We start from the raw sequence: 27,355 nt of genomic DNA on the forward strand, positions 1-27,355 counted from the left end.
GGACTGAATATAGCCCTGGATTCTGAATACTGGGTGAGAGGCTAGAATAGGGAAGGAGTGGCAAAGCAGGATTGGCAACAGCAAGTTGCAAATACTGGAGGAGGCTGCCTAGTAAATTTCCTGGGGGTCCATGATCAAAGTGAAACCAGTTGTCTAGAGCTAGATAGAGTCAGGGTGCACATAGACTTTATGAGTTAAAATAAGGCAGACGCTTAAAAACCAGGAATTCGGGTGAAAAGCCCATTTGGACAAAAATGGCAAAGCCACCCAAAATGGAAACAGGAAAAAGGGATCCACACTTCAGAATCAAGTCCTACTGGTAGACACAAGGAAGTGGTTGTGTTGCTTCAACTAGAGGGTACAACCCAAAAAATGATCCTAAAAAAAGAGAGCCTTGGCACAAAAATATCATAACTTTCATATTTCTGCAGTCACTTTCTCAAAATTGAGAAGCCCGTGAACAAGGAAACATGTAAAGCTATAGCATGGACTTGATATATCACCCCAGAGGATGGTTTTACTCACTGTCACTGTTGAAACAAACACGATTTTTGTGAAGTAAACTACAAAACTTACAATAACCTTTTAGAAAGAAAAATGTGTGACTGTTATCCATTACTTTAAGCCAAGCCCCCTGATTCTATTAGATGTGGCTCTAACTCACCTCTGTGAGTAAAAGCTTCTGAAGGGCCTTGGGGGTACTTTGGTGGAAAAGTCTAAGACGCTCTGCCCAAGGGACAAAGGGATCTTCTAAAATACTTTCTTTTGTATCAGTAGATCCATTTGCCCAACAGTTATCACTGTTGCTTAACCACAATATTTGATTTTTATGTACAAAGATATAAAAGGTATTCATCCCAGTCCCCATGTAAACAAGTAGAGGCCTTGATTTTTCAAGTGTTAAGAATTGAATGGTGTCTCTCTGCAGGATGTATGCATAATTCTTCAGTCTTTTATTTGTATTCACTCAACCTAAACAGAATTGCTTTTTATTATTTGTTTCTTTTTAACTTATCACAAAGCAAGCTCTTTATAAAACAAGTACATTAGTGAAAAAAACTATGTAAAAGCAAAATAACTAAAAAGCCATTTAGGTAACCGTGTCAGCCTGATAGTAATTTAGATAGCTTTGGTGGATTTTAATAAGCATTAATAATTGTTTACTTGGTTTTAATAAAAATAACCTTGATCCATTTTAAGGAGAAAATCAAATACATGTTGGCAGAATTTCAAGGACTGTTTGTTACTTTTAGCATACTACAAGCTTGGCTACCTTAGCTCTGATCGTTTATGTATATTAGGAAATAACTATTAAAGTGCTTTAAATTGCTCTGTGTGGTACATATCTAGTCATTTTATAATTTAAACACTGACTTTTCTTTAATATTTTTAAGGCCAATATTTAGCATTTAAATAAAAAGTACTGGAGTAGAGCTAGAACTAAAACATAAAGGTTTTCTCTCAGAAAAGCCTATGTTTATAGTAAAAGAGCATTGCAGATTTCTAATCGTATATCGTTAAAAATTTCTTAGTGGGCTTCCCTGGTGGTGCAGTGGTTGAGAGTCCGCCTGCCGATGCAGGGGACGCGGGTTCGTGCCCCGGTCCAGGAAGATCCCACATGCCGCGGAGCAGCTAGGCCCGTGAGCCATGGCCGCTGAGCCTGCGCGTCCGGAGCCTGTGCTCCGCAACGGGAGAGGCCACAACAGTGAGAGGCCCACGTACCGCAAAAAAAAAAAAAAAAAAAAAAAAAAATTTCTTAGCTTCATTTCTTTTTTGAAATTGAAGAGCTTTATTTTTCAGTTTAAAAAAGTCCTGATTTTACAGAGACTTGTCTGTTGAGTAGATTGTTGCCACTACAGCATTTTCATTATAGATCATATTATTTACCTCTGTATTGCCAACTGAGTTATATCTATTGACAACAGACAACATTTATCAACATTTACCAGATGGGGACTCCAATGCATCAAAGATGCTGTCCTTGTGCTTGAGAAGCTTTTTTAACCTGGTTATAGATACATGCATGGCATTTACAATTTAAAGAAATAACTTCAAAGTACCACAAAACAATATATAAGTGACTCTGTAAGATCCTTGGGGACAGATAGGATGTGCCTTATAAGTCATTACATCTAGCATAGGGCTGGCTGGATTCATAACTCAATAGATAACTAATTGAAGTCTCTATATCAATATATAGATATTCACTTAGTAGGTTCACTTCTGTCTATAAAATAACTTTCAGTAATTAATCTAACTTTTTATATATAAACATTTCAGGCTGTACTGTTTTAGAGAGCTACAGAAACTCAGACTTTTTGTTTTATACTGTTTTATATTTGTTTTTGATATGGTTTAAGTCAGCAAGTCAGTTAACAGTATTTATTAAATGCTTTTTAGGATTTTGAAGTGATTTTAATAGATTATATTATGCTTCAGCCATTTAAAACCATGTGCATTCTACATTTGCTAAATGGGTGCATCATTTGTATATTAAGAACGTTTGTAGGCATCTCTCTGTGTAACTGAATATCTTAGTCAATGTGTATATCACCACTGTGGATGCTCACACATTCAGGTCTTACTGAATGAGTGGGGGCACCCAGTGACATGAGGGGCCCTCACTCTCCTAACCTCTGCAGATCTTGTTGCTTTTAGCCATTCCTTCCGTGTAACTTCACCTCTCTCTCTCTCTTTTTTTTTTCTTGTAGTTAGACATTTCCTATTTTCTTTTTACACTCTCCCTTGACAGTCTCTTCTACTCCTGCACTTTCAAAAATTACTTAAAGTTACAATCTCTCTCCTTTACCCCAGTCCTGAAGTTCTACCTATTAGACATTTCTAGCCGAATGTCCAACTGGCAAGGCAAACTCAACACATTTAAAAGGGAAGTCAGCTGTAAACTAAAAAATAGACAGTGGGGTTAGAGTCAGAAAGCCTAGGTTCAAACTCTATCTGCATAGTCTTAAAACAGTTATTTAACTCATCTGAATGTCATCTGTAAAATGAGAAAATAAAAAACTATCACAAAAGGTTACTGTTAGGATTAGACAAGGTGATGTAAAAATATTTAGTTCTTAATCTTTTTGCTTTTGTTTTCCTCTTCCTGCCCACAAACCACCCCTTCCTTCTGACTCCTCCATTCCTGTTTGTAGCACTACTACCCTCTTAGTCATAGAGGCACAACAAACACTGAAGCCATTCTTGACTCCATTCTCTTCCTCCATCTCCATATCCAATCAGCCTAAGACCCACAGGTTCTCTCCATAATGTCTCTTGCATTCGTTCTCTCCCTCTTTGTAACCAAAATCTCCTGCACATGGGCCATCATAACCTTCCTCTTAGACTATTGCTACATATAGCTGGTCCCTGCCTATGCCAAGAGCACTCTGTTAAAAACAAAACAAAAGCCTCCTGTAGCAACCTGTTATCTTCCAAATTACATTCTAACTCTTCACACTGACATTCAGTGTCCTTCACTGTATAGTCTCCAAACTACCCTAACCCCTTTTCAAACCCTTTCAGAGTCAGCTGAACTGTTCATGCCTCACTGCTCTTGGAATATATCTGGTACACCATCACATAAGTGGTTTTCTTTGTTCTACTTCCTTCACCCAGAATGCCTCGCATCCCAGGCCCTGGCTCTATCATTGCCTGTCAAAACTTACTTTATCTTCAAGGATGACATCAAAAGCCATTCCTTTGTGAGGAATTTTCTTGTCATCTCCATCAGCTATAGTCATTTCTTCTTCTTCTTTTTGAATCTTCATAGCACTGAGTTTTATCTCTCCTATCTTATACTCTATTATAATTTTGCTTGTACTTATCCATTACTTCTTCACTTTATTGGTTTATAAACTCGGTGAAGATAGAGACTGCATCTTTTTAATCTTTGAGTCTTTTCTACTTTGTTCACTTGCTCAGCATTCATCCACTGAGCTTCTACCATAAGTCACATTCTATGCTAGGTGCTAGTGATAAAAGTCAAATAAGATATAGTTCCCTCTCTAATCAAGCCTACAATCTGCTGTAGAAGACTATGGTAATGAAATAGTAATAAGTTCTGGGATGATTGTACACATGGAGAATGTAGGAGAGGGCAGCTATGTGAAGATCAAAGCAGAGTGGCAAGTTACAGAAAGTATTGTGGAAGTGGGGACACTTGAGGGAGATGCTTTGATCTGAGTTTTGAAGGACTGATAGAAGTTAACTATACGAAGAATTAGAGGAAGGACTTTGCAGGCAGAGGAAACAGCATGTGAAAGGGTGTGGAAATAGTATAATATGTTTGGAGAACTCAGTAGTTCCACATGACAAGGGCCTGATCATTAAGGGTCTTGCAGGCTGGGCTGGGTAGTTTCAATTTTGCCCTTAAATCTATCAGACTGAAAGAAAGGTGTAGCAGATTTCAATATTATTTTATACAAAGTCCTACAGAGTCATTATTTCAGGTTCAGACTAAAATGTGTATACATCAGACCAGTAATGACATGCTCCCCAGTTGCATGTAGCACATATTCAACAATGCTGTGAGAAGTTATCATCCTCCATGACGTACTGATAATATTGTAAGTCTCAGTACTTCTCTATCAGCATAGGTCTGTTCTCCCTCCTCCAGCAGTATTGCAGCCTCTGAATGATGTTTTCTCATCCACGGTGTGGCCAGGTGATTGAATGAATTGCTTTACTTCTGTGACCCCAGGTAGCACAGAGCCCTTGTCCTCTCAGCACCAGGGTTCTGTATCTCCAGGGCTCTAGGAATTCCATATGAGGAAGGGATCAGCTGCTTAATTCCCAAAGAAAAGCTCTATGAAAGGATCATACTACTTGGAGTTTCCTGTGCCATTCCTGGTTCTTGCATTCCTGGGAGACCAGGCTAGAAGCTGGGAACTGTCCATTTATCACTTCCATCTATTCTCGATTACTCTCAAGGGCAATTCTCGATTACCCTTTTGTTAGTTTATAACAAAAACCTTATCTACATAAAACACCTATAGCACTAGTTTCTATCAGAGCACAATAATGATGATAATAATAACAATTAGAGTGCAAGTAATAATGAGTTTCAGTGGTTCCAGGACATGTTGTTTAGGGGTGACTTGGACTAATTTAGGCCCACCCAGGAAATGATCCCCCTATACATGACACTGTAGGTTTCCCACTGCACATGATGATCTGGTTGTTTAGCCGGACCTCTGAACTAGTTAGCAGCATTATGCTGGATTGCAGCACTATTTCTGTCTCCTTTACCAGACTGCGAGCTCCTCTGGGATTAGTTTGGTTTGGGCAGCTTACTTTTCAACTCTTGGAGAAGAGTAACTGGGCAGTTCCTAGCTGCACTGGTTCAGTCTTTGCTAGTGAGAAAGGCGAATGCTCTAAATTAGGAGCTCAGATGTTAGTCTTAGGAAGAGACACCCCATCAGGAAGCTTACCTTTGTGATCTTAGCCCACACCCACGCTCAGGCCCTGGTTGATTATCCCAGTGAGGACCAGTCATCTCATTCAAAGGCAGATGTACCCCATATAGGAGCACTTAACTTCCTTTTCAAACTGATCCATTTTTTTCAAATTTATTTTTTATTTTTACTTCTTTTCATTAAGGTAACATTGGTTTATAACATTATATGTTTCATGTGTACAACATTATACTTCTACTTTTGTATACATTACAGTGTGCTCACCACCAAATATTTAGTTTCATCTGTCACCATATAGTTGACCCCCCCCTTAAATTTCAAATTAATCTAAATTCTGTGCTACTTTAAGACAGTGCCAGAATTATTACCGTGAGCGTGGCCAGGCAAGGGCAGCAGAGAGCAAATGAGCATTGTGTACATTTTCCTGAGATCTTCACACAGCAGGCCCCTACTTCTCCTTCAATTTTTAGCTCAAATATCTTCTCTGAACGTCTTACCCAAGACTTGTCTTAAGTAGCCCCTGCCTCTCCAAGCCTCTCTTACCCCAAGCCTCTCTTTCTTCAGAGTACTTACCAGTTTAGATTTTTTTTATGTCTTGTTTATTTTTTTGTCCAACTCCCTTGGAAGATAGGGTCCATGAGAGCAGGGACCCTGCCTCTTTCACTTCTATATCCCTAGCTATGAAGTTATTGCAATAGCCCAACTAAGAGATGATGGTGATTTTAACTAGGAAAATAGCAGCGGTAATGATTAAATAGGGTCATATTCAGGATGTATTTTAGATGTAGAATCAAACAGACTTGCTGAAGACTTGGATATTGGTGAGGAAGAGAGGAGGCAAGGTTTATTCCTGGGATTTTAACCTAAGCTACCAGTTAGGTGATGTTGCCATATACTGAGGTGGAAAACACTCAGGAGGAGCAGGTTTAAAGGCAGGTGTGTTGGGTGAGTTAAATTTGAGAGGCCTATTACATATACAAGTGAACACAGCAAGCAGGTAGTTGGATGTTCAAGAGTAGGTATATCCAGCTAAGTGGGGTAAGGGTAAAGCCTGAAAATAAAATGTTGGAATATACTAGTATAATAAATATATATGTATATGTATTTATATATATATATATAAATAATATATTTAAAATATGTATTCCCAAAGGACCAGGTGAAATCACCTAGGGATAGAGTTTATGGAAACAAGAGGAGAGCCAAAGACTGATTGCTGGGGCAATCCAACATTTAGAAGTCTGTCAGAGGAAAGAGAAGCAGCAAAGAAAAACATGAAAGAGCAGCCAGTAAGATGAAAGCCAGAAGCATGTAGTTTTACTGAAGCCAAAAAATGAAGTGTTTCAATAAAGGAGGATTGCTCCATATCTTTTAGTCAGAACAAATACATAATAATTAATGAAAGAACTATTATTTTATGTTTCAAAGTTTAGTGCCTCTCTTACTGATTGAATAAGAACCAAATCAGAGCTATACTATATGACCATTTATCTTTAGCAAAAAAAATATATATATATTAGCTATTACTTTTTTCATATGTAACTTTGTGTTCTCAACATTTTAAGGAAAATCTCTTTTCTTTGCATATATTTTGTATTCCCATATAGGTTTAATTCCTGCTATGAATTAATTCTATCACGTTTTTGTACATGGGACTTCAGAACGTATGGTATTACAGGAGTGAAAGTAAAACGTGTCATCAAGGTTAACAACCGTATTCTGAGACTAAAATTTGAAGAGAAATTCCAAAAGTTTTTGGACAATGAAGATATGCATGATTCAGAGTAAGAAGTTAACTTCCATAAGGAACATTTTTACAACAGTCTGATTTTATTTTGTAAAAGAAAGTCTTTCTGTTTTAAAAGTTTACAATGTTGAAAATATCCTTGTCAGTAAATAGTTCCTTTTCATGCATCTTCCTTGACTAGGATGACCTCATAGTTTATCCACATTGGAGCTCTTTTTGAGACTGAGGAGGAGTGCAAGTTTAATAATGACACTGGAACATCCAGCGTAAATGGGAAATATCCTGGGCAAGGCATATGGTCACTTATCTACAGCTAGGCTTTTCTGAAATCAATTCTAAAACTTTTTTTGTCTTAATTATTCTTAAGGAGCTATCGACAGATGCTGGAATGCCTTTTTTATGTTTTTGATCCTGAAGTTACAGTGAAGAAAAAGCATCTGCTACAAATACTTGAAAAAGGATTCAAAGACAGTGAAACGAGCAAGGTAACATAAAATGTCATTCAGAATAATGCTTTCTTCCTAATGAATAAAACCTTGCCACTGATTAAGCGTGGTTTGATTCTCAATGCTTTCATTCATGTTAAAGCAAACTTACACTGTTTCACAAAAAAGCTTAGTGCTATCATGGAAAGTACAATTCCTCAGTATCCCAGGGGGATTGGTTCCAGGACCTCCCACAAATACCGAAATCCAAGGATGCTCAAGTCCCTTATATGAAATGGCATACTATTGGCATGTAACCTATGCACATCCTTTTGTATACTTTAAATCATCTCTAGATTACTTGTAATACCTAATACAATGTGAATGCTGTGTAAATAGTTGTAAGTACAATGTAAATTCTATGTAAATAGTTGTGGAAGCAGGGCAAATTCAAGTTTTGCTTTTTGGAACTTTCCAGAATTCTTTTTTAAAAATATTTTCAATCTACAGTTGGTTGAATCATGAATTACTTTATCTTCATTATTATCTATTTAATCTTTCTAGGCATCTTATATTTTATATTGTGATCCTTTCGTGGATGATTTTGAAATCCACTTCTTTAATCCGTTTTAAACTCATCGAGGTCTTCTCCATCTTGAAAAAATTCATTCAGTTAACACTGCTGTGCTTTCTATCATCCTATTTTTCTCTTTACTTTTACTGCCACCATTTCTTTATTCTCTATTTCATTTTCCCCACCTTGATACTGATATTGCTTTATCCTTGGTCACTCCTGAGCTCCAAAATATCCAATCAACCTTTCTCGGTCCTCCACCCATTTGACGAGGCAGCTGTAGCACACTGGTATAGAGCAGTGTTTCCTAATCCTTTTCTCATCATGGCACGCATAAAATCAAAGTATTGCTGTATTTGAATCCTGGCTTTCCTACTCACCAGCTGGGTGACTTCACCTCTCTGTGCCTGTTTCATCCATTCTGTAAAGTGAAGATAATAATAGTATCTTCTTAACAGAATGGTTAGGATTTAGTGAGATATGTGCAAAAAGGTTCTTGGATACTTGTTCATAGCATCATTATTCACAATAGCCAAAAAGTAGGAGCAACCCAAATGTCCATTAACTGATGAATGGATAAATAAAATGTGGTATATACATACAAGAGAATATTATTCAGTCATAAGAAGAAATCAAATTCTGATACATGCTACAACATGGATGAACCTTGAAAACATTATGTTAAATAAAAGAAGCCAGACACAAAGGGACAAATACTGTACGATTCCACTTACATAAGATATCTAGAATAGGCAAATTGGTAGAGACAGAAAGTAGAATAGAGGTTACCAGGGGATGGGGAGGATAGAGGGACAGAGAGTTATTGTTTAATGAGTATACAGGTTCAATTTGGGATGACGTTCTGGAAATGGATAGTGGTGATGGTTGTACAACATCGTGAATGTACTTAATGCCAATGAATTGTACACTTTAAAATGGTTAAAATGGTAGCTTTTAACCTTATGTGTTTTTTTTACCACAATAAAAAAAAAATCACAATAAAGCTTTCCAACCTCTTGGTGGAGAATAAATTGGAGGGAGTAGAAGCAATGACAGGGCCACTATACGGGGGAGGTCCTACAGCAGCTCAGGCCAGAGATGATGGTAGCTTCAGCAGGGTGGTATAGTGAGAGTGCCCTCACTGTACTTTCTGGAAGAGAAGTAGGAAGGAGGTGAAGAATTGAGGAAGGTGAGTGAAGTGCTCAGGGTCATATCAGAGAACTCTGAACCATCATGGGCACAAAGGGTAGAGGAAGGATGGGGCTATTTCTGTGTGTTTTCTGCCTGCCAGACACTGTGCTAGCACTTTATCCCCTGCATCTCCTAAAGGAGATACAATATCTCTAATCCTTCCAGCAGTGCTCTACACTGCTCTGTCCAATATAGTAGGCACCACCCACATGTGACTACTGAGCATTTGAAATGTGACTGGTCAGAATTAAGGTGTGCTAAAAGTTTAAGACATATAATACCAGTTTTTGAAGACTTAGTACAGAAAAAAAGACTATAATTTCTTATATTGATTACATATTAAAATGATAATATTTGCGAAATATTAGATTTAAAATATATTATTAAAATTTACCAAAAACGTTCTTAGACCAGTTTCTGGCACATAGAAAATTTTTTATTAAATTCACCATTATTGCTGAAACATTTGATTATGAGACTGACACGCAGCCTTCTGTGCTAAGGAGGCAGGTTATTGCTAAAACATTTGATACTTTTGATTGCTCTTTCCATTTTGAAACTCTCCTTTAGCATCCATACACTATTGTTATCCTCACATTTTTCTGATTGTCCCATCTTTGTTTCCTTTTCTTTCCCCGTCTTGCCTCTAAACAAGAAAATACCAGAAGGTTAAAGTTTACTATTCTGCCCTTCTTTCTCCACACACCATCAATTACTCTCATTGTTAAGATCTTAGAAATGGGGCAAGATAATTGGCTAGAAAAATCACTGGGTAGCACAAAGCTCAGATAAGCTAAATTTCTATGTTATGTTGTGCACACAATGAGTAAAGATTGATATTTATGTTCTGCATCATTTAAGAGACGGGATCTGATTAAAAAGATATGCTGTGTAAGCAGCTGAGAAGGAGGATTTGGCTTAGAGTGGCAGTGTCTGGTCCAGGCAGAGAGCCATGCACATAGCCTCTATCTAATGGATATTTAGTGATGTTCATGGGAAATCTGAGATTATAATTACTAGAATGTGGAATTTGTCATCAGATGAGCCACATTTTAGTATTTATTTTTCTAAATCTCTTTGAATAACAGGTTTCAATAAGAAAATAGGCAATTCAGCATTTATATAAAAGATATATTTTAGATAATTTGGCTACTAATATTAAGCTAGTAATAATTTCAAAACTCCAAGAAGTGACAAGGAGGAGTAGACCTGAGTCCAAGTCATGACTTTGCCAATTTCTGCTTCAGTCCTTGGATAGATCATATAAACTCTCTTAGGTTTTTTTTTTTTTTACTGTTAAAAATAGAGATTTTTGTTTGTTTTAGAGCTGCTTTCACAGCAAGTAATATGAATATTTCTGATAAAACACTTTTAAAGAAGTAACTCTAATCACAATGCAAACTAAAATTTCCATGCATTAGCACAATGAGATGTATTTGGAAAATAATGTAGATTATTAGACCAATTATTAGACTTTTATTTATTTAAATAAGAATCTTCAGTGTAATTTCCCACAGAATTTTCTTTTTGGAATTTGCACAGTTGCTAGTGGAGTATCCTTGAAAACGTGCAAAACTATAGCTCCTGCACCACACAGAGTGGTCAGTTTTGACTCTGGCTGGTTTTACAGGAACAAATGTTGTTCTGTATTACTTTTCATAAATCTATTTGCATATAAATTTAAAATATATAAATGGTTTTATAGAATGAAGTTGCACCTGAAGGTTATCTACTTCTTTTCAGTGAGTCTGACCTGCAGTTTCCTTGTACAGACACATAAACATAAAATGATAAACCATCTTACTAAAGTTGAAGTATTGCCAATCTTGTAAAAATACTCATACTTTGTTTTTTCTTTACAGCTGCCTCTCAGAAAAGAAGCTGTTATTCTTGCTAACAGCCTAAGTATATGTGAGTGTCCCAGAATTGAATTTCTACAGCAAAAGTACAAGAATGAGAAGAAAAACTCTCTTGAGCATGAGCTCTTCAGACATGGTAATACAAGTATGCAGTGTTTCTGAACTTTTAAGTTCTAAGTATTCAAATTCACTAATTATTTGCATAATATTTTTGATACTTGGTTTTATCAACCTGGGAGGTTTTCTGAAACCCATTTTATTTAGTGTTTACCAGTGTAGTGATACATGACTTTCTGATTATTATTACTTTAGTCAGGTTGTCAACAAATATTTACTGAGTGATTATTATCAGCAACATCAATAGGATGAGACTCATTCGTTAATCATATTTAATCCATCTTATATGAAATAAACACTTTTCATAATCTGCTTTTGTTCATTAAGTTGTGTCCTAAAAATAAACTTAACATATTTATGTACATGTTATACACAAACACACACACACAATCACCATACAAACCCCAAATTCATAGGAAAGAGAAAAGAGAACTTGGCCTATTTATATGATAATCATTATATAAAGCACTCAGGAAGACAGGCCTTATTTGTCCTTAATTATCAAAATATAAGATGATAAGAAAATCTGGTTATATATCTAAAGTTGGCTAAAGACAAATTGTGAAGTGTGTGGATTGCTTTAAAGTTGCCTTATAGAAGATAAATGTTTGGTATTTTAATTTAGTCACAGTTATTAGTACTTTATTTGCATCTTGAATATATGTAAATAAAAGTACATGAGTCAGTTTGTAGGACACTTCTGGGAGAGGTTCCCAGGTACCCACAGACTGGAGACAAAGACCAGCTCATCATGTCCTCTCCTGCCCCACCCTCTTCCACTTTTCATTCTTCAGTTCCACCAGTATTTATTGAATGCTTACTGGGTATTAGGCACTTGGTTGGTGATAGGGGTTTAGTCAATACAGACTAGACAGTTTCTCCGTTATGGTGCTTACAAATAATAATATCCAAATAATTGTAAAATTACAATTATAATAAGAGCTACAAAGATGAAGTATTAATGCATAGTACCAAAGAATGTAAAATAAACAGAATTGATCAGGTCAGGGAGTAAGGGACATCTATTCTTTGGTCTCAACTATTCAACCTTCTAAGGACTGGGTAGTCAGAAATTTGGTTAACTGAATTCTATAAAAGTAATATTCTAGGTTCCAGACTCTAGCTCTGTTAAGATGATGCATGCTGAACTAAATTATGTGTGTTTTGCAGTCTTTCATTCAGTTAATAATAATCAGAAAATTAAGCAGATTACTGAATCTAGAAAGAACTCCTATTTGAAAAAACCACTTGCTTTTTTTCTCATCCTTCTCCATTCTCATTTAAGAAATATCCATTATAGGGACTTCCCTGGCAGTCCAGTTGTTAATACTTCACCTTCCATTGCAGAGGGTGCTGGTTCCATCCCTGGCCGGGGAGCTGAGATCCCACATGCCTTGTGGCCAACAAACCAAAGCATAAAACAGAAGCAATATTGTAACAAATTCAATAAAGACTTTAACAATAGTCCACATCAAAAAAAATCTTTAAAATAAAAAGAAATATCCATGATGTTTTTCTTGATCCTTCTGGAATATTCTTTCTAAAACAATTAGGTTCTCCCAATTTACATTTCATAACTTGTACATAGTTTTAAAAAGTCATCTGAATACTTTATGCATAGTAATTAGAAGTTGTTTCATAGGATTCAGTGACTCCTAGAGATCCTTAGGATTTAGTGAATTTCAAGGTTCCTTAATAGCTAAAGGGAAGAGAAATGTGCATCCATTCAGTAGACATATATTGAGTGCCTCTTGTGATCTAAGCTATGTGCTGATGATACAGAGATGAATTTTTACCCAGTTAACAAGAACAACAAGTTTCTTAAATTAATTCATAAAAATATTGATAAATATTGTCTTCTTTCCTTCTTCCTTCTCTGTAAAGCTTTGCTTGATATAATCACAGGAATTCTCTTTTATAAACATTTTATTTATGCAACAAATATTTATTGAGCTTCTATTTTGGATCAAGCAGTGTGCTGTGTGCTTTACGGTGGCAGACAAGATAGCCAGGATCTCTACCTTTACAAAATATACAGTCAAGTCTGGGGCCAATAAGGAAGATGATATGGGAAAATTATTCAAATGAATTAGTGTTAAAACATTTTGTTTTTTCACACTAGGCATCCTCCTGATTACAAAGGTTTTCCTTGGCCAGAGTGTTCAGGCTCATGATCAGGACTCCATCAGTCAAGCCAACTACCCAATGATTAATTCAGTATTCATTCCTCGAAAATATTTACTAAGTATGTCTGCGATGAAGATAAATCTTTTTTCATCTTTCTGAATACAAAATGTTTTCATTTAATACAGATGCTTACAGTTTAACCTCTACCTAACAAAACTTATTAACTTTTTTATAAAAACCTGTTCCTAGCTACTAATGAACTTCTATATTTCTATTTTCTATTTCAGTGACATTTATATATGTGTGCGTGTAGATATTTTATTTTGTAAAAGTTTGTTTTATGTTTTATATACACAGATATATATATATATGTATAATATATGTATTTCAAAAAATAGAACCTACCCAACTTTTAACAACAAAAAAGTAATATATTTGTCAAAAACTATATGGCTAAACATTGAATAGAAAAGTGAAAAAGTATGAAAAGGGAAAGGAGATGAATATAACTAAACCCTACTAGTCTGTGTAGTGAAAGGGTGACTAGTATTTATAGAATTAAGAAATTGTCTACAGTGGTGGGAAGATATAAGAGAAAAAAACCTCAATGACATAATATTTGGAACTTACTGAGTTTGTTGTTTATTAATCTATGTAAGGGTGAAAAATATTAAATATCATTTTGAAGCGTGTTTGTTTTGCTTGTTTTTGTTTTTTATTTTACCCTAGATTCTATCATGGGACAAAGAAACTGTGATTGCAGCATTCGGCAGTACAAGTGGTTTGTCTTTGATCATGACCTTGTTTTGCCTGAATACATCGTAGAATTTGAGTATATTACAGTGGTATGAATTCATTTTTTAAAAATTTTCTTTATTTTTTTGGCTGCGGTGGGTCTTAGTTGCAGCACGCGGAATCATCGTTGAGGCATGCAGGATCTTTCGTTGTGGCACACAGGCTTCTCTCTGTGTGGCACATGGGCTCCGGGCACGAGGGCTCTGTAGCTGTGGTACGTGGGCTTAGTTGCCCCAGGCATGTGGGATCTCCGTTCCCCGACCAGGGATCGAACCCACGTCCCCAGCATTCTATGTTATGGAGACGGCTTCTTTCCTTGAACCGCATTGAACCAACCTCTGCTAGTTTCAAACTTTTCTTCTGCAGTTTCCTCACCTCTCTCAGCCTTCATAGAATTGAAGAGAGTTAGGGCCTTGCTCTGGATTAGGCTTTGGCTTAAGGGAATGTTGTGGCTGGTTTGATCTTCTGTCCAGAGCACTAAATATTTTGCCATATCAGTAATAAGCCTGTTTCACTTTCTTATCATTCATGTGTTCACTGGAATAGTACTTTTAATTTTCTTCAAGAACTTTTCCTTTGCATCCACAGCTTGGCTAACTATTTGGAGCAGGCGGCCTAGCTCTCAGCCTATCTCAGCGTTCAGCATGCCTCCTCACTAGACTTAGTCATTTCTAGCTTTTGATTTAAAATGAGAGGTATGTGACTCGTCCTTTCACGCGAACACTTAGAGGCCATTGTAAGCTTACTAACTGGCCTTATTTATTCATTTATTTATTTTTGCGGTACGCAGGCCTCCGCACTGCTGTGGCCTCTCCGTTGCGGAGCTCAGGCTCCGGACGCACAGGCTCAGCGGCCATGGCTCACGGGCCCATCCGCTCCACGGCATGTGGGATCTTCGCGGAACGGAGCACGAACCCGTGTCGTCTGCATCGGCAGGCGGACTCTCAAACCACTGCGCCACGTAGGAAGCCCCTAACTGGCCTTATTTTAAGACTGTCTTGTCTCAGGTAATAGAGAGACCCAAAGAGAGGGAGAGAGACAGGGAAATGGCTGGTCAGTGGAGTAGTCAGAACACACACAACATTTATTAAGTTCACCATCTTATATGAGCATGGTTTGTGGCACTCCAAAACAATTACAAGAGTAACATCACAGATCACAGATCACCATAACATATATAATAATAATGAAAAAGTTTGAAATATTATGAGAATTACCAAATGTAACACAGAGACATGAAGTGAGCAAAGGCTGTTGGAAAAATAGCACCGATAGACTTGCTTGATGTCTTCAATTTGTAAAAAATGGCAATAAACCAAAACACAATAAAACAAGGTATGCCTATGTATAAATATAATATGATTATTCTTTAAAGAACTTAATTTTCAAAACAAATCATTATGACACCTAAATATTTTATCATGCAAATATATTACATGAGTAATATATAACTGTAGTCTCACTGGAAAAGATTCAAACTGTATTGAAGAATATAGAATAAACATGAAAATCTGCTTTCACCTCAATCCCACCACCACTCCCTTTCCTGAAGGCATCCACTGTTAATAGCTTTGTGGGTTTGCTTTCAACCTTTTTTTCTGTGCATTTACACATATGACAACATATACCATTTTACGTAGTAGAGTCAAGTTCTAAGTATTCTGTAAATTTTTTGCCTTTAACAATATGTTTTGGACAAATTTCACTTCAGTACACATAGGTCTATACTTCAGTCTTTTGGTGGCTTCATACTATTCAGTAATACTCTGATTTATTTGACTGTTCCCCTGTTGATGAAACATAGGTTGTCTCCAATTTTATTACTACTTAAAACAATATTTCAGTGAGTATCATTGCAGATGCATCTTCCATACAAATATGGAAGTTTTTCTGCAGCACATATTTGTAGAAGAATTGGCTAGTCAAAGGATATATGGATATATGTGTTTTAATTTTGATAGATTTTGCCAGTACTCTTTACAGAAGTTGAACCATTTTATAAATTTCCAACAGTGTGTGACAGTACTTGTTTCTTTACATCTTTACCAACACAGGTGTTATCAATCTTTTTGTTTATACCTTATGGCCAAAGAAAAGATATTTTATCCTTTCATGTGCTTATAGATTATTTACAGTTTTATGAATCACCTGTTATATCCTTTGATCATTTTCTATTGGACTCTATCTTTTTCATATTGATTGGAAAAATCTTTATATGCATTCTAGATGTTAATCCTTTATCTTTTATATATATGCAAATGTTTTCTGTCACTTGTATTTTCATTTTATTTGTAGCAAAAAAAGTATTTGTCATTTTCATTTGTAATTTACAAGTTAATTTTTAAGAGATCAGATCTCTCCATCTTTTACATTATGGATTCTGAATTTTATGTCTCACTTCATAAGGCTTATATAAATATTCTCCTTTATTTTCTTCCAATACTAATATAGGTTGTTCTAAAAATTTTAGCCTTTTTTTTTTTTGGCTGTGTTGGGTCTTAGTTGCAGTACACGGAATCTTCGTTGAGGCACGTGGGATCTTTTGTTGCGGCACACAGGCTCTTCTTTTGTTGCGGTGTGCGGGCTTCTCACTAGTTGTGGCGTGTGGGTTTTCTCTTCTCTAGTTGTGGTGTGCAGGTTTTCTCTTCTCTAGTTGTGGCGTGCGGGTTTTCTCTTCTCTAGTTGTGGTGCGCGGGCTTCAGGGAGCATGGGCTCTGTAGTTGTGGCAGGTGGCTCTCTAGTTGAGGTGCCCAGGCTCAGTAGTTGTGGTGCACGGGCTTAGCTGGCCCCACGGCATGTGGGATCTTAGTTCCCCGACCAGGGATCAAACCCACTTCCCCTGCACTGGAAGGCAGATTCTTTACCACTGGACCACGAGGGAAGTACCTAAAACTTTTAGCTTTTTAATTCTATCTAGAAATTGTTTTATTCTGTGTGAGGTTGGGGAGGTCAAATAATTTTATCCTTAAAAATGGACCAAGCATCATCTTTTTTAATCTATTTTGAAATATTAGCTATCATTAAAATTATTTTCATATATAAGTGGTCTATTTATAGATCCTTCTATTTCTGTTCCATTGATCTCTCTGTCTAATCTTGGACACCTACCACATTATTTTGGTTATTACAACCTGATGATATGTTTTGATATGTGATAGGGCAAATTCTCTTCCCCTGTCCCCACTTATGTATATTTTTTTAATTCTTGGCTATTCTTGAACATTTTCCTTTCCAAATAAAATTTAGAAACAGTTTGTTAAGTTCTATTTAAAAGTCCTATTAGGATTTGATTGTGATTGTATTGAATTTAAATTTAATTTGGGGCAAACTGACTACTTTGTAGTATTGGGCCCCTCATCCAGGAACATGATAAGTTATTCCATTTACTCAAGTCCTCTCCAACATTTTCCTTTATATACGTCTTAAACATTTCTTGTTAAGTATAGTTCTGGGCATTTATATTTTATATTGTTATGAAGCAGATTGTATCAGTCAAATATGCTTTCAGCAAAAGACACAGAAATCCAAACAAACAGAAAACAGAATAACTGAAATAACAAGAAGTAGTGAGGCCAAGTCCCTGGCTGTTGTGACTGACTTCAGTGATGTCGGCAAAGACCTCCATCATCCTTCTGCTTTGCCACTTCATGAACTCTTTTAATCGGAATATTCAGTTCTTTCATCACCTCTGGGAAGTTTCTTTCTCTTAATTCCTTGATCATTTCTTCTCTTCCATTCTCTGTTAAGCCCTCTGGAACCTCTGTTTGTTAAACATTGGACATTCTGAACTGATCCTGCATGTATTTTAATTTTTTTTCTCTTGTATTTACATTTCTGTTTTTAAATTCTGTGCTCTGGAAGATGTCCTCAATATTAGCTTCCACTTGCTAATTTGATTTGCTGTCATATCCATTTGCTTTCTCAGAACGTTTATTGAATATTTTCTATTTCACTAATTGTTTTTACTTTGACTTCAAAGCATTTACCCTATTCTTTTCTGTAGCAGCCTATTCTTTTATAGATGCTTTGTTCTCCCAGATTTTAAAAAATTCTCTTATGGGGACTTCCCTGGTGGTCCAGTGAGTAAGACTCCATGCTCCCAACACAGGAGGCCCAGGTTCGATCCCTGGTTGGGGAACTAGATCCCCCATGCCTGCTGCAACTGAGAGTTTGTGTGCCGCAACTAAAAATCCCGCATGCCGCAATGAAGATCCCGCATGCTGCAACTAGGACCCGGTGCAGCCAAAATAAATAAATAAATATAAAATGAAAAAGTAAAAAAAAAATTCTCTTATGGACCATTTTGGTTTTTTCTAGACCCATTTCTGTTTGTTCATGTTGTTTTTGCCCATTCATCCACAGTTCTTATGATAATTACTTAGTTGCCTGATAATTACCTAGAGCATCCTCCTGCTATTTTACTTGTTCACTCTGAACGTCAAGTTTCTTGGGATCTGCTCTTTGAAGTGGTTATCTCCTGCGCATATTTTGGCTGCAGGTTACATTTCTGCTCCTATTTGTCTGTCAGTTCAGTCCCTTCTGATTTATATCTCACAATTTTTAGTCTTTCGTTGGTACCCTCTCCACTGTTATAAAATATTTTTAACTTGTCTTTTGCTAGTTTTAGGGAATTTTCAGCAGGAGGACACACCCATTCTTAGCCCACAGTTTTAATCTACTCTCATAGATTTCCTAATGTGATACTCATCATAGATATTACTATATAACAGGAACAAAAGTTAATTCATCTTTCCTACATAGCCTATTTCTTTTTCAAAATGATAAATACAGCAACCAAATTTTCAACATTTTTAATAAATTTTTTAGGTCAAGGCTCACTCTTTATTTTCTGCATTCAACAATGTTATCCTAGAAGAGAGCAAAAAAAATTCAGAAGGATCAGTATTGTCCCAGGATTTGAAATTTGATGATGAAGTTATAAAAATGGATCCCAGGATCAAGCCCAGACCAAAACTTACTCGCTTGGATGATAAAACAATACTTTCCCTTGCCAAGACTAGCATTTACAGTCATATTGTGGTGAGTATTAAAATTTGGGGACATGAACCTTGAATTTGGTCAGAATCTATCGCATGAAATCTAAAGATATTAAACCACCTATCTGATGATGCCAGGCAGCATGCTGTCCATGCCAGGCATGCTTAAAAGTGCCCAGCCCTTTTCTTCTACTGATCAGTGTTGTCCAGTAGTAATATAATATGAACCACATATGTAATTTTGAATTTTCTATTAGCCACATTTTTAAAGATTTTTAAAATTAAAAGGTAAGATTAATTTTAATAATATATTATAGTTAACTCAGTATATCCCGAATATTATCATTTCAACATACAGGCAATATGAAGATTCATTAACAGATAGTTTCATGCTAAGTCTCTGAAACCTGGAGCATATTTTACACTCACAGTACATCTCAGTTCACAGTTCAAGTGCTCAATAGCCCCACGTGGCTAGGGGCTATCATAGAGGACAGTGGAGGTCTAGAGGTAGCCTTGTAATTTGCAAGGAATTTCATTCCTGAATAACAAATAAACTCTCTTTAACTGATTAAGATAGTAAGTTTCAAAACAGTTTCCAGGACCAATCAACATAGAATACAGGAGTTTTATCTTTACAAAATTAATCAACAGAATTTGAGTAACTTATTGAAGCAACTTACTTTACACTGAGGAAATTCTATTGAGATATTAAGCCTCCCTCTATATCTTGACTCTCAATCTGTCCATTTCAAATCTGCTACCATTCTGTCCAAACTCCCTTTATCTCCGACCTAGACTACTTCCATAGGGCTACTACACAACTCCAGGAGGCACCATGCACATTGTATTCTGTTAATGTGCTCTTTGGATGCCATTCACTATATAACTTGACTATAACTCAATACAAGGTGTGTGTGTCTGTGTGTTGGGGGCTGGGGAGGTACATGCCTACTAGAGCTATGCAAAAGAGGCCTTGTCCTGCTTCCGCTTTAAGGCCACAACCCATTCTCCATGTTGAAGCGAGAGGAGTCTTTTCAAATAGCAAGTCTGATTTGTCACCCCTCACTACTCCTATTTGAAATGCTCAAATGATTTTCCATTGTTTTAAAAATAAAACCAGAGTCCTTAATATGGCCTATAAGGTTTTGCATGACCTGGTTCCTGGCCTGTCTATCCACACTCTTCTCATATTACCCTCCCTTTAGCAATCTGTGCTCAGCCTCCTTCTTGTTTTTTAATGTACCCTGTTTGCAGCCACACAGAGCCTCTGCACTTGTACTGTACTCCTGCACTGTACTCCTGCATGGAATGTTCTCCCCTGACCCCGTTTCTCCTAGTTAACTCCCACACATATTTTTGATCTATACTTTAGCATTAAATCCTCTTACCTCTAGGTCTAGTTAAGAATCTAAGTAAGATTCCTTTGTCATATGCCTTCCTAAACTATAAATTCCACAAGGGCAGAGATTAGGCTGTTCTTAGTCATTTATATTCCCAGCATGAGGGCAAAAATATAAGATTGTACAGTGTACATTGAACAAAAGGGCCACACCTAAGGGGCAACTTTCAAATAAGAGTAGTATATTTACTATAACAATTTTTTGATGACTGTTGGTAAAATTTCTTTTACTAACAAAATCAGCCTATTGTAACAATTTTCTAAAAGCTGGAAAATAAAGGCATCTTGAGGTAAGGATGCCTTTTTCTAATTTACTCATAAACACTGAGTGGACTAGCATCAACTCTGCCATTATCTAGCACAATACCTAGCACACATGAGATACTCATTAGTTACTTGTTTTAAAACAGAATGTCTTGAGTGGTTCTTAACAAAGAAAGTGGGTTGTTTACTTGAACCTGCAGAAGTAGTAAACAAATTGATATTAACTGATAAATTGATAAGAATACTTAAGAAGACAAATTATTCTTACATGACGCTATATTTCTATGCATGCACTGAAAGCTAAGGTACAGATAAAAATTCTGAAATGATTTTTATCTTGAAAGTCAATTACTTTGCTCCATCGTTACATTTCTAAATCCATTGTTTATGATGACAGTTTTTTCTCAAGTGATTGTGTGAAACAGAAAGTAAAAAATATTTTTTAAAATAATAAGTGAGGTCAACAGTTTTCAGTCTGCTTCTAAAAATATTTGAAACACTTTTTAAAGAAAGTTTATGGGATTGCGTTGGTTAAACTGTTAGCATCATCCACCAAATCTTCAAGTCTAGGAGACTGTCGTTACCTTAGAGGATTATTATTAGAGAGGAAAGAAAACTTCATAACATGATGGCAATATCACCACCTTTATCATAAGTGTGCAGTATACTTATTACAGGAGCAGTCTTCCAGCTGACAGCATGGAAAAATTGTTTCTGAACTATATTGTCAAGATTTCATATTTGAGTAATGAATTCTTGATAATAAAGCTTCAGTAATGAAAGGTTTAATAAATGAATGCGCTCTGATTGGACTGAGCTTATAGAACATGTATTCCTATAGATTTAAAGGGATTAAATAAAAGTTTAAAAAAAAAACAGCACCAGAAGGTAGGTCTTTTTTATTATCTTTGGTTTGTGATAAGAAACAGAGGAGAGTTAAGACTTCAGAACACCTTGGGCAGCTTGTGACCTCCACCTGACTGTATTAATTTGGTCAACACGCATAACATAAGAATGGAGGGGCTTTTTCATATTAAATTTGCCTATATTGCTTAAAAGCCAGCAAATTTTCTAGGGTTTCCAGTAAGAATACTAGATATACTAGATAGAAGAAGGATATTTAGATATCACACCCTTTGTTCTCCCTTCTTTGTGCCGTTACTGTAAGAGAAACTGAGGGGAGGGTACATACCTCTTATTTTCTTTTCAGTTATCCCCACCAGGTCGAGTTTCATGAGGACATCTATAAAAATAAATAAAATATGTAGAAATAAAAAACCCAGAGTAACATAATTTTATATTCTCTTACAGCACAATTAAATAGTGAAACTTAGAGTTGTCAGTTATGTCTGGCTTTTGTACTGGTTTACTCATTTAGCATTTACTGAAATTTGCTGTATTTTAGGCAATGAAATAAGTATTGGGGGTTCAATGAATAAGTTATTTTCCCTGCCCCAAGGATATTATTTCAGTGGAGGAGACAGATATGGAAACAAATACAGGAAGTTTGGAGTTGCTGGGAGAGGTCCACAGAAAGAGGTGGGTTTTTTGTGGATTTTTGAAGGATATGAGAGATTTCATTGTTTTTGTCTTCCAAGCAGAGGAAATACTTTATCTGTAAGCACATGGTTTTGAAAGATCCTGGTGTCTTCAGGGAACACTGAGGAATTCAGTGTGACTAGAACATAGGGTGTGTGACAGTGGAAGTATAGGTGTAGGTTGGAATACAAAGAAGATACATGAGGCTGTGGATGGAAGAGTAAGAGGTTATAGCCACATCGGGATGGATTTCAGAAGGCAAATTTACAAGTTTACATTCTTTTGTTTAGGGAATAGGCTCTCTGTTTTTAAAGACCCTAACTTTGATAGCTTGTGTTTAGATTTAACTGTGGTCAGACTGGTGGTATAGAAATCCAGTAGAAACTATTGTAGTAGTCCAAAGGACAAATAATAGTCTGAACTAAGGCACTGTAGTGGTGATGGTATGGAGCGGTTGATTTAAGAAACATTTCTAGAATCAAATGTATATAGAAAAGAGGGGAAATGGATGATCAACAATGTCTGTTAGATGGTGAAACTCTTAATCAGGATTGAAAATATGGACTGCCAAGCAGATAAGAGAAGATGATGAATTCAATTGTGAACATGTTAAGTGTAAGTTAGCTGTAGAATCTGTCATGTGTGACCTGTAAACTAGTCTGCATAAATTGGCCCTTCTTAATTTTAGCAAAGTTTTGATAACTATTTGACATTCAATTGTTTCTCCCTGCCAGGAATTTAGTTATGTCCACAGTATAATAGGGTATAAGATGGTGGTGGTAAGTGAAGAGGGTTGGGAGGTAGATACCTGATTTTATCATGATACCCATTTGTTGTGAATAAGGTGGTCAATTATATTGACATTTTCTTGTGCCACTATTTATTTTGTAGACTATGCATAAATCTTCATTTGATACCGTTAACAATGGTATAGTTTAAAGAGAAAAATTATGTAGACATCAGGGTTTCCCCTAAATATAAAAATATAGTAACATTCTTTTTTTTTTTTTTTTTTTTTTTTGTGGTACGCGGGCCTCTCACTGTTGTGGCTTCTCCCGTTGCGGAGCACAGGCTCCGGACGCGCCGGCTCAGCGGCCATGGCTCACGGGCCCAGCTGCTCCACGGCATGTGGGATCTTCCCAGACCGGGGCACAAACCCGTGTCCGCTGCATCGGCAGGCGGACTCTCAACCACTGCGCCACCAGGGAAGCCCATAACATTCATTTTTATACAGCCCAGGATCAAATGGGCAGGGAAAATCTGGGCCAAATTCTGATGTAGAAACTGTCTTAGACACTCTCCCAATTCCTTCTTTGATGTTGTGTCTCCCACTTTAACACCCTCAGCCTTTCTTCCTTAGTCCAGTGCCCTCATATGGTTTCCTGTAATCAGGATGTATCCTTGCCATCCTTTTTCTTGCGAGGCGACCTAGCCAATACCCAAAATCTTTAGGGCCTACACTGTTCACTAGCCTGAGAAATAGGTCTGCCCTAATGAATATCACAACAAAATATTTAGCCATTTTCTAAAAAGAATTTCATGCCGATTATTGATAAACTTAGAGCAAGTGGAAGATCAAATTAATCAAGAACCAGATGCAATGCTGCTATTAGAAACTATACCTTTTAAAATCATATTATAAAATCAGACTATACTTTCAAAATTATATATTTTTCTCATTGGCTCTCTCTTAATGTTATTTAAATAGCTATAATTAGGATATAATCTGTCTTGTTTTTTATTTACATTTTATTTTACTTCAGAGTCTGAATCTACATGGAAACAGCTTGAGTAAATTGAGAGATCTCTCCAAGTTAACAGGACTTCGAAAACTTAATATCAGCTTTAATGAATTTACTTGTTTAGATGATATATACCACCTGGTAAGAACTGTCTTTTTGAAATTATTTAAGTAAAATAAAATTATTAATTTAATGAATAAATTATTTTTGTAATTTAGACCTCATATATACCATATTAACAGCCCAATTCAGGAACAAAACATACATAAACTATATATATAGTATGTTACTTTCTCTAAAATAGGCCTTAGATTTAGATTCTGTTTACAAACCAAATATACACCTGTGGCCATATCTGATTTCTAACTACTTGAAAATAAATGTAAAATTACTCCAGACCTGTTTTTAAAATGGCATTTATAAAGTGTCATTTCCAATTTCTTCTGCTCTTTTTTTCTCACTCTTTTTTTTTCTCCTTATTGTGAGTCTTTATTTCTTCTTCACTTTCTAGTTTACCACTTCACAGCTAATGTTGTCAAGTCTTCCCATCTGTTCATTATCCATATGGTTAGTTCTCTTTCTCTCTGCCTTGTCCTTTCTACCCTCATCACACACATAGATCTTGTTTGATTTGTGTTTGCCTTCTTATAAATCAAGGACAAATACAGTAATACACATGTACACCCACATATGGATCTTATCTGGCTTTTGTTTTCCCTGTTATATGTCATATAACAAAAATAATTACATATGGGTTCCAGAACTCCAACCCAGCATCCCCTGTTTCCATAGGTCCCAAGTCACTGACATACATTTTCAGAATATATCATCATTCTCAGGTCTTGCTCATTCTCTATCTCCTTGCAACCATGTCAAGGCCCTTGTACTGCTACTTCTGCGACTGTGGTGAGAGTTGCTGCTTTGCTTATTGGCCTTAGATTTTAGTATTAAACCCTCTTCCTTTTTTCTTTTACTAAGCCAAAGTCCTTTTTTTTAAATTGAGGTAACATTGGTTTATGACATTATATAAGTTTATAAAAGTGTGTACAATATTATATTTCAACTTCTGTATATACTACAGTGCTCTCACCACCAAAAGTTTAGTTTCTATGTATCACCATACAGTTGACCACCTTTACCCATTTTGCCCTCCCTCCACCCTACTTCCCCTCTGGTAATCACTACTGTGTTCCTTTTTCCACCCTACTTCCCCTCTGGTAATCACTACTGTGTTCCTTTTATCTATATGTTTGTTTTTATTTAGTTTGGTTTGTTCATTTATTTTGGTTTTTTTACTCCACATACAAGTGATATCATACAGTATTTGTCTTTGTCTGACTTATTTCACTTAGCATAATACCCTCCAAGTCCATCCATGTTGTTGAAAATGGCAAGATTTCATCGTTTTTATGTCTGAGTAATATTCCATTGTATATATGTACCACATCTTCTTTATCCATTCATCTGTTGATGGACAATTGGGTTGCTTCCATATCTTGGCAATTGTAAATAATGATGCTATGAACATAGGGGTGCATATTTTGAATTAGTGTTTTTTGTACTCTTCAGATAAATAGAAGTAGAAAAGCTGGATCATATGGTGGTTCTATTCTTAATTTTTGAGGAATCTCCATACTGTTTTTCATAGTGGCTGCACCAATTTACATTCTCACCAACAGTGTATGAGGGTTTACTTTTCTCCACATCCTCTTTTTAATTCTTGCCTTTTTGATAATAGCTATTCTAATAGGCATGAGGTGATATCTCGTGGTTTTGATTTGTGTTCCCCTAATAATTAGTGATGAACATCTTTTCATGCACCTGTTGGCCATCTGTATGTCTTCTTTGGAAAAAGCTCCTGTGCCCATTTTTAAAATTGGGTTGTTTGGGGTTTTTTTGTTGTTGAGGTGAATGAGTTTTTTAATATATTTTGGATATCAGCCCCTTATCAGATATATGATTTGCAAATATCTTCTCCAATTCAGTAGGTTGTCCTTTCATTTTGTTGATGGTTTCCTTTGCTGTACAGAAGCTTTATAGTTTGGTGTAGTCCCATTTGTTTATTTTTGCTTTTGTTTAGGAGACATATCTAGAAAGACATTGCTAAGACTGACATAAAAGAGCATACTGCCTATATTTCTTCTAGGAATTTTAATGGTGTTGTGAAACTGGACGGCCACATGCAAAATGGATTAAGGACTTAACTGCAAGGCCAAAGTCCTTTTTAATAGAATTCCCTTGGGTTTGGTATGCAACTGAGGAAAGAAGGTAGTTTAATAGAGGTCCCAGGACTATATATAAATTTTGGGCATTTTTGTTTAATTTTCTTCTAATGATTTGCTTGCAGTTCCAAAGGTTATAACAAGCATTATAATTTTGCTTAGGCACAGATTTAAAGACTAAACTCTTAAGTCATGCAAGGTGAGTGAGCTTAGCCAGCTGCCCAGCATGTATTTGCAATGTAGCTTTGTTGTTCTTTAATACAAAGATTTCTTTCATCATCATAGCCTCACAGCCTGCTTATTGGATGACTATTACCACAGTTATTTTACAAGTAAGGGAACTGGACAAATTTTATGCCCAAGTAGTATTTTCAAATTTTAGAACTAGTAAAGGTAGCTAGCTAGATATAGACCCCTCAGACATTAAGAATCCAGTGTATAAACATGTCTCTAAAAATGACTGTAAGGATCTTCGGATGTTCAGAGAGAGGAGATACTGTATGTAAAATAAAACACAGATACTGAAAACTACATACTACAAACAAGTGGTTTAGTAAATTATTATAAGGTGAACATGCTTGTTAACTAGCGTCCAGGTCAAGAAATAAAACTTTGCCACCTACAGCATAAACCCCTTCTATATGCCCCATTCCTTCAAGAAATCATTATCCTGACTGCTAATAGTTATCCTCTCCCTGCTCTTTTCCCCCTATAGTTCCATCACCCCAAATGTGTATCCCTAGCACAGAAATTTGGTTTTCCCTTTTTTTTTTTAATGTACTGTATTTTTAAAGTCTCTTTTAAGTTTCCCTTCTATCCCCTTCTGCTCCCCACTGTTTATCTGTAGAAATACTTGGACCTTCAAAACCAGAGTTTACCACAGTCCAGACCCTGCCAATTTGCTTACCTATGATACACCCTACATGCCCTCCACCCT

At 36.2% G+C, this 27,355-nt stretch overlaps 2 protein-coding genes across 3 annotated transcripts in view; one reads left to right on the plus strand and one right to left on the minus strand.

The window, feature by feature from the left end:
- RTN1 (reticulon 1) overlaps positions 1-27,355 on the minus strand; it is a 415,427-nt gene that overhangs the window by 306,472 nt on the left and 81,600 nt on the right. For both annotated transcript variants that reach the window (XM_060294867.1, XM_060294866.1), the window contains one exon: positions 22,108-22,158. In XM_060294867.1, coding sequence (XP_060150850.1) covers positions 22,108-22,150 — 43 coding nt within the window. In that variant the 5' untranslated portion in view covers positions 22,151-22,158. The remainder of the gene's footprint in view (positions 1-22,107; positions 22,159-27,355) is intronic.
- The window catches only part of LRRC9 (leucine rich repeat containing 9), a 107,949-nt gene that overhangs the window by 29,182 nt on the left and 51,412 nt on the right, over positions 1-27,355 (plus strand). Inside the window, exons 11-17 of the mRNA XM_030855135.2 lie at positions 7,025-7,201; positions 7,532-7,649; positions 11,217-11,349; positions 13,453-13,575; positions 14,187-14,302; positions 19,080-19,292; positions 24,218-24,337. Coding sequence (XP_030710995.1) covers positions 7,025-7,201; positions 7,532-7,649; positions 11,217-11,349; positions 13,453-13,575; positions 14,187-14,302; positions 19,080-19,292; positions 24,218-24,337 — 1,000 coding nt within the window. The remainder of the gene's footprint in view (positions 1-7,024; positions 7,202-7,531; positions 7,650-11,216; positions 11,350-13,452; positions 13,576-14,186; positions 14,303-19,079; positions 19,293-24,217; positions 24,338-27,355) is intronic.

This window comes from Globicephala melas, chromosome 2 (genome assembly GCF_963455315.2).
Source record: "Globicephala melas chromosome 2, mGloMel1.2, whole genome shotgun sequence".
Classification (NCBI taxonomy): Eukaryota; Metazoa; Chordata; class Mammalia; order Artiodactyla; family Delphinidae; genus Globicephala; species Globicephala melas.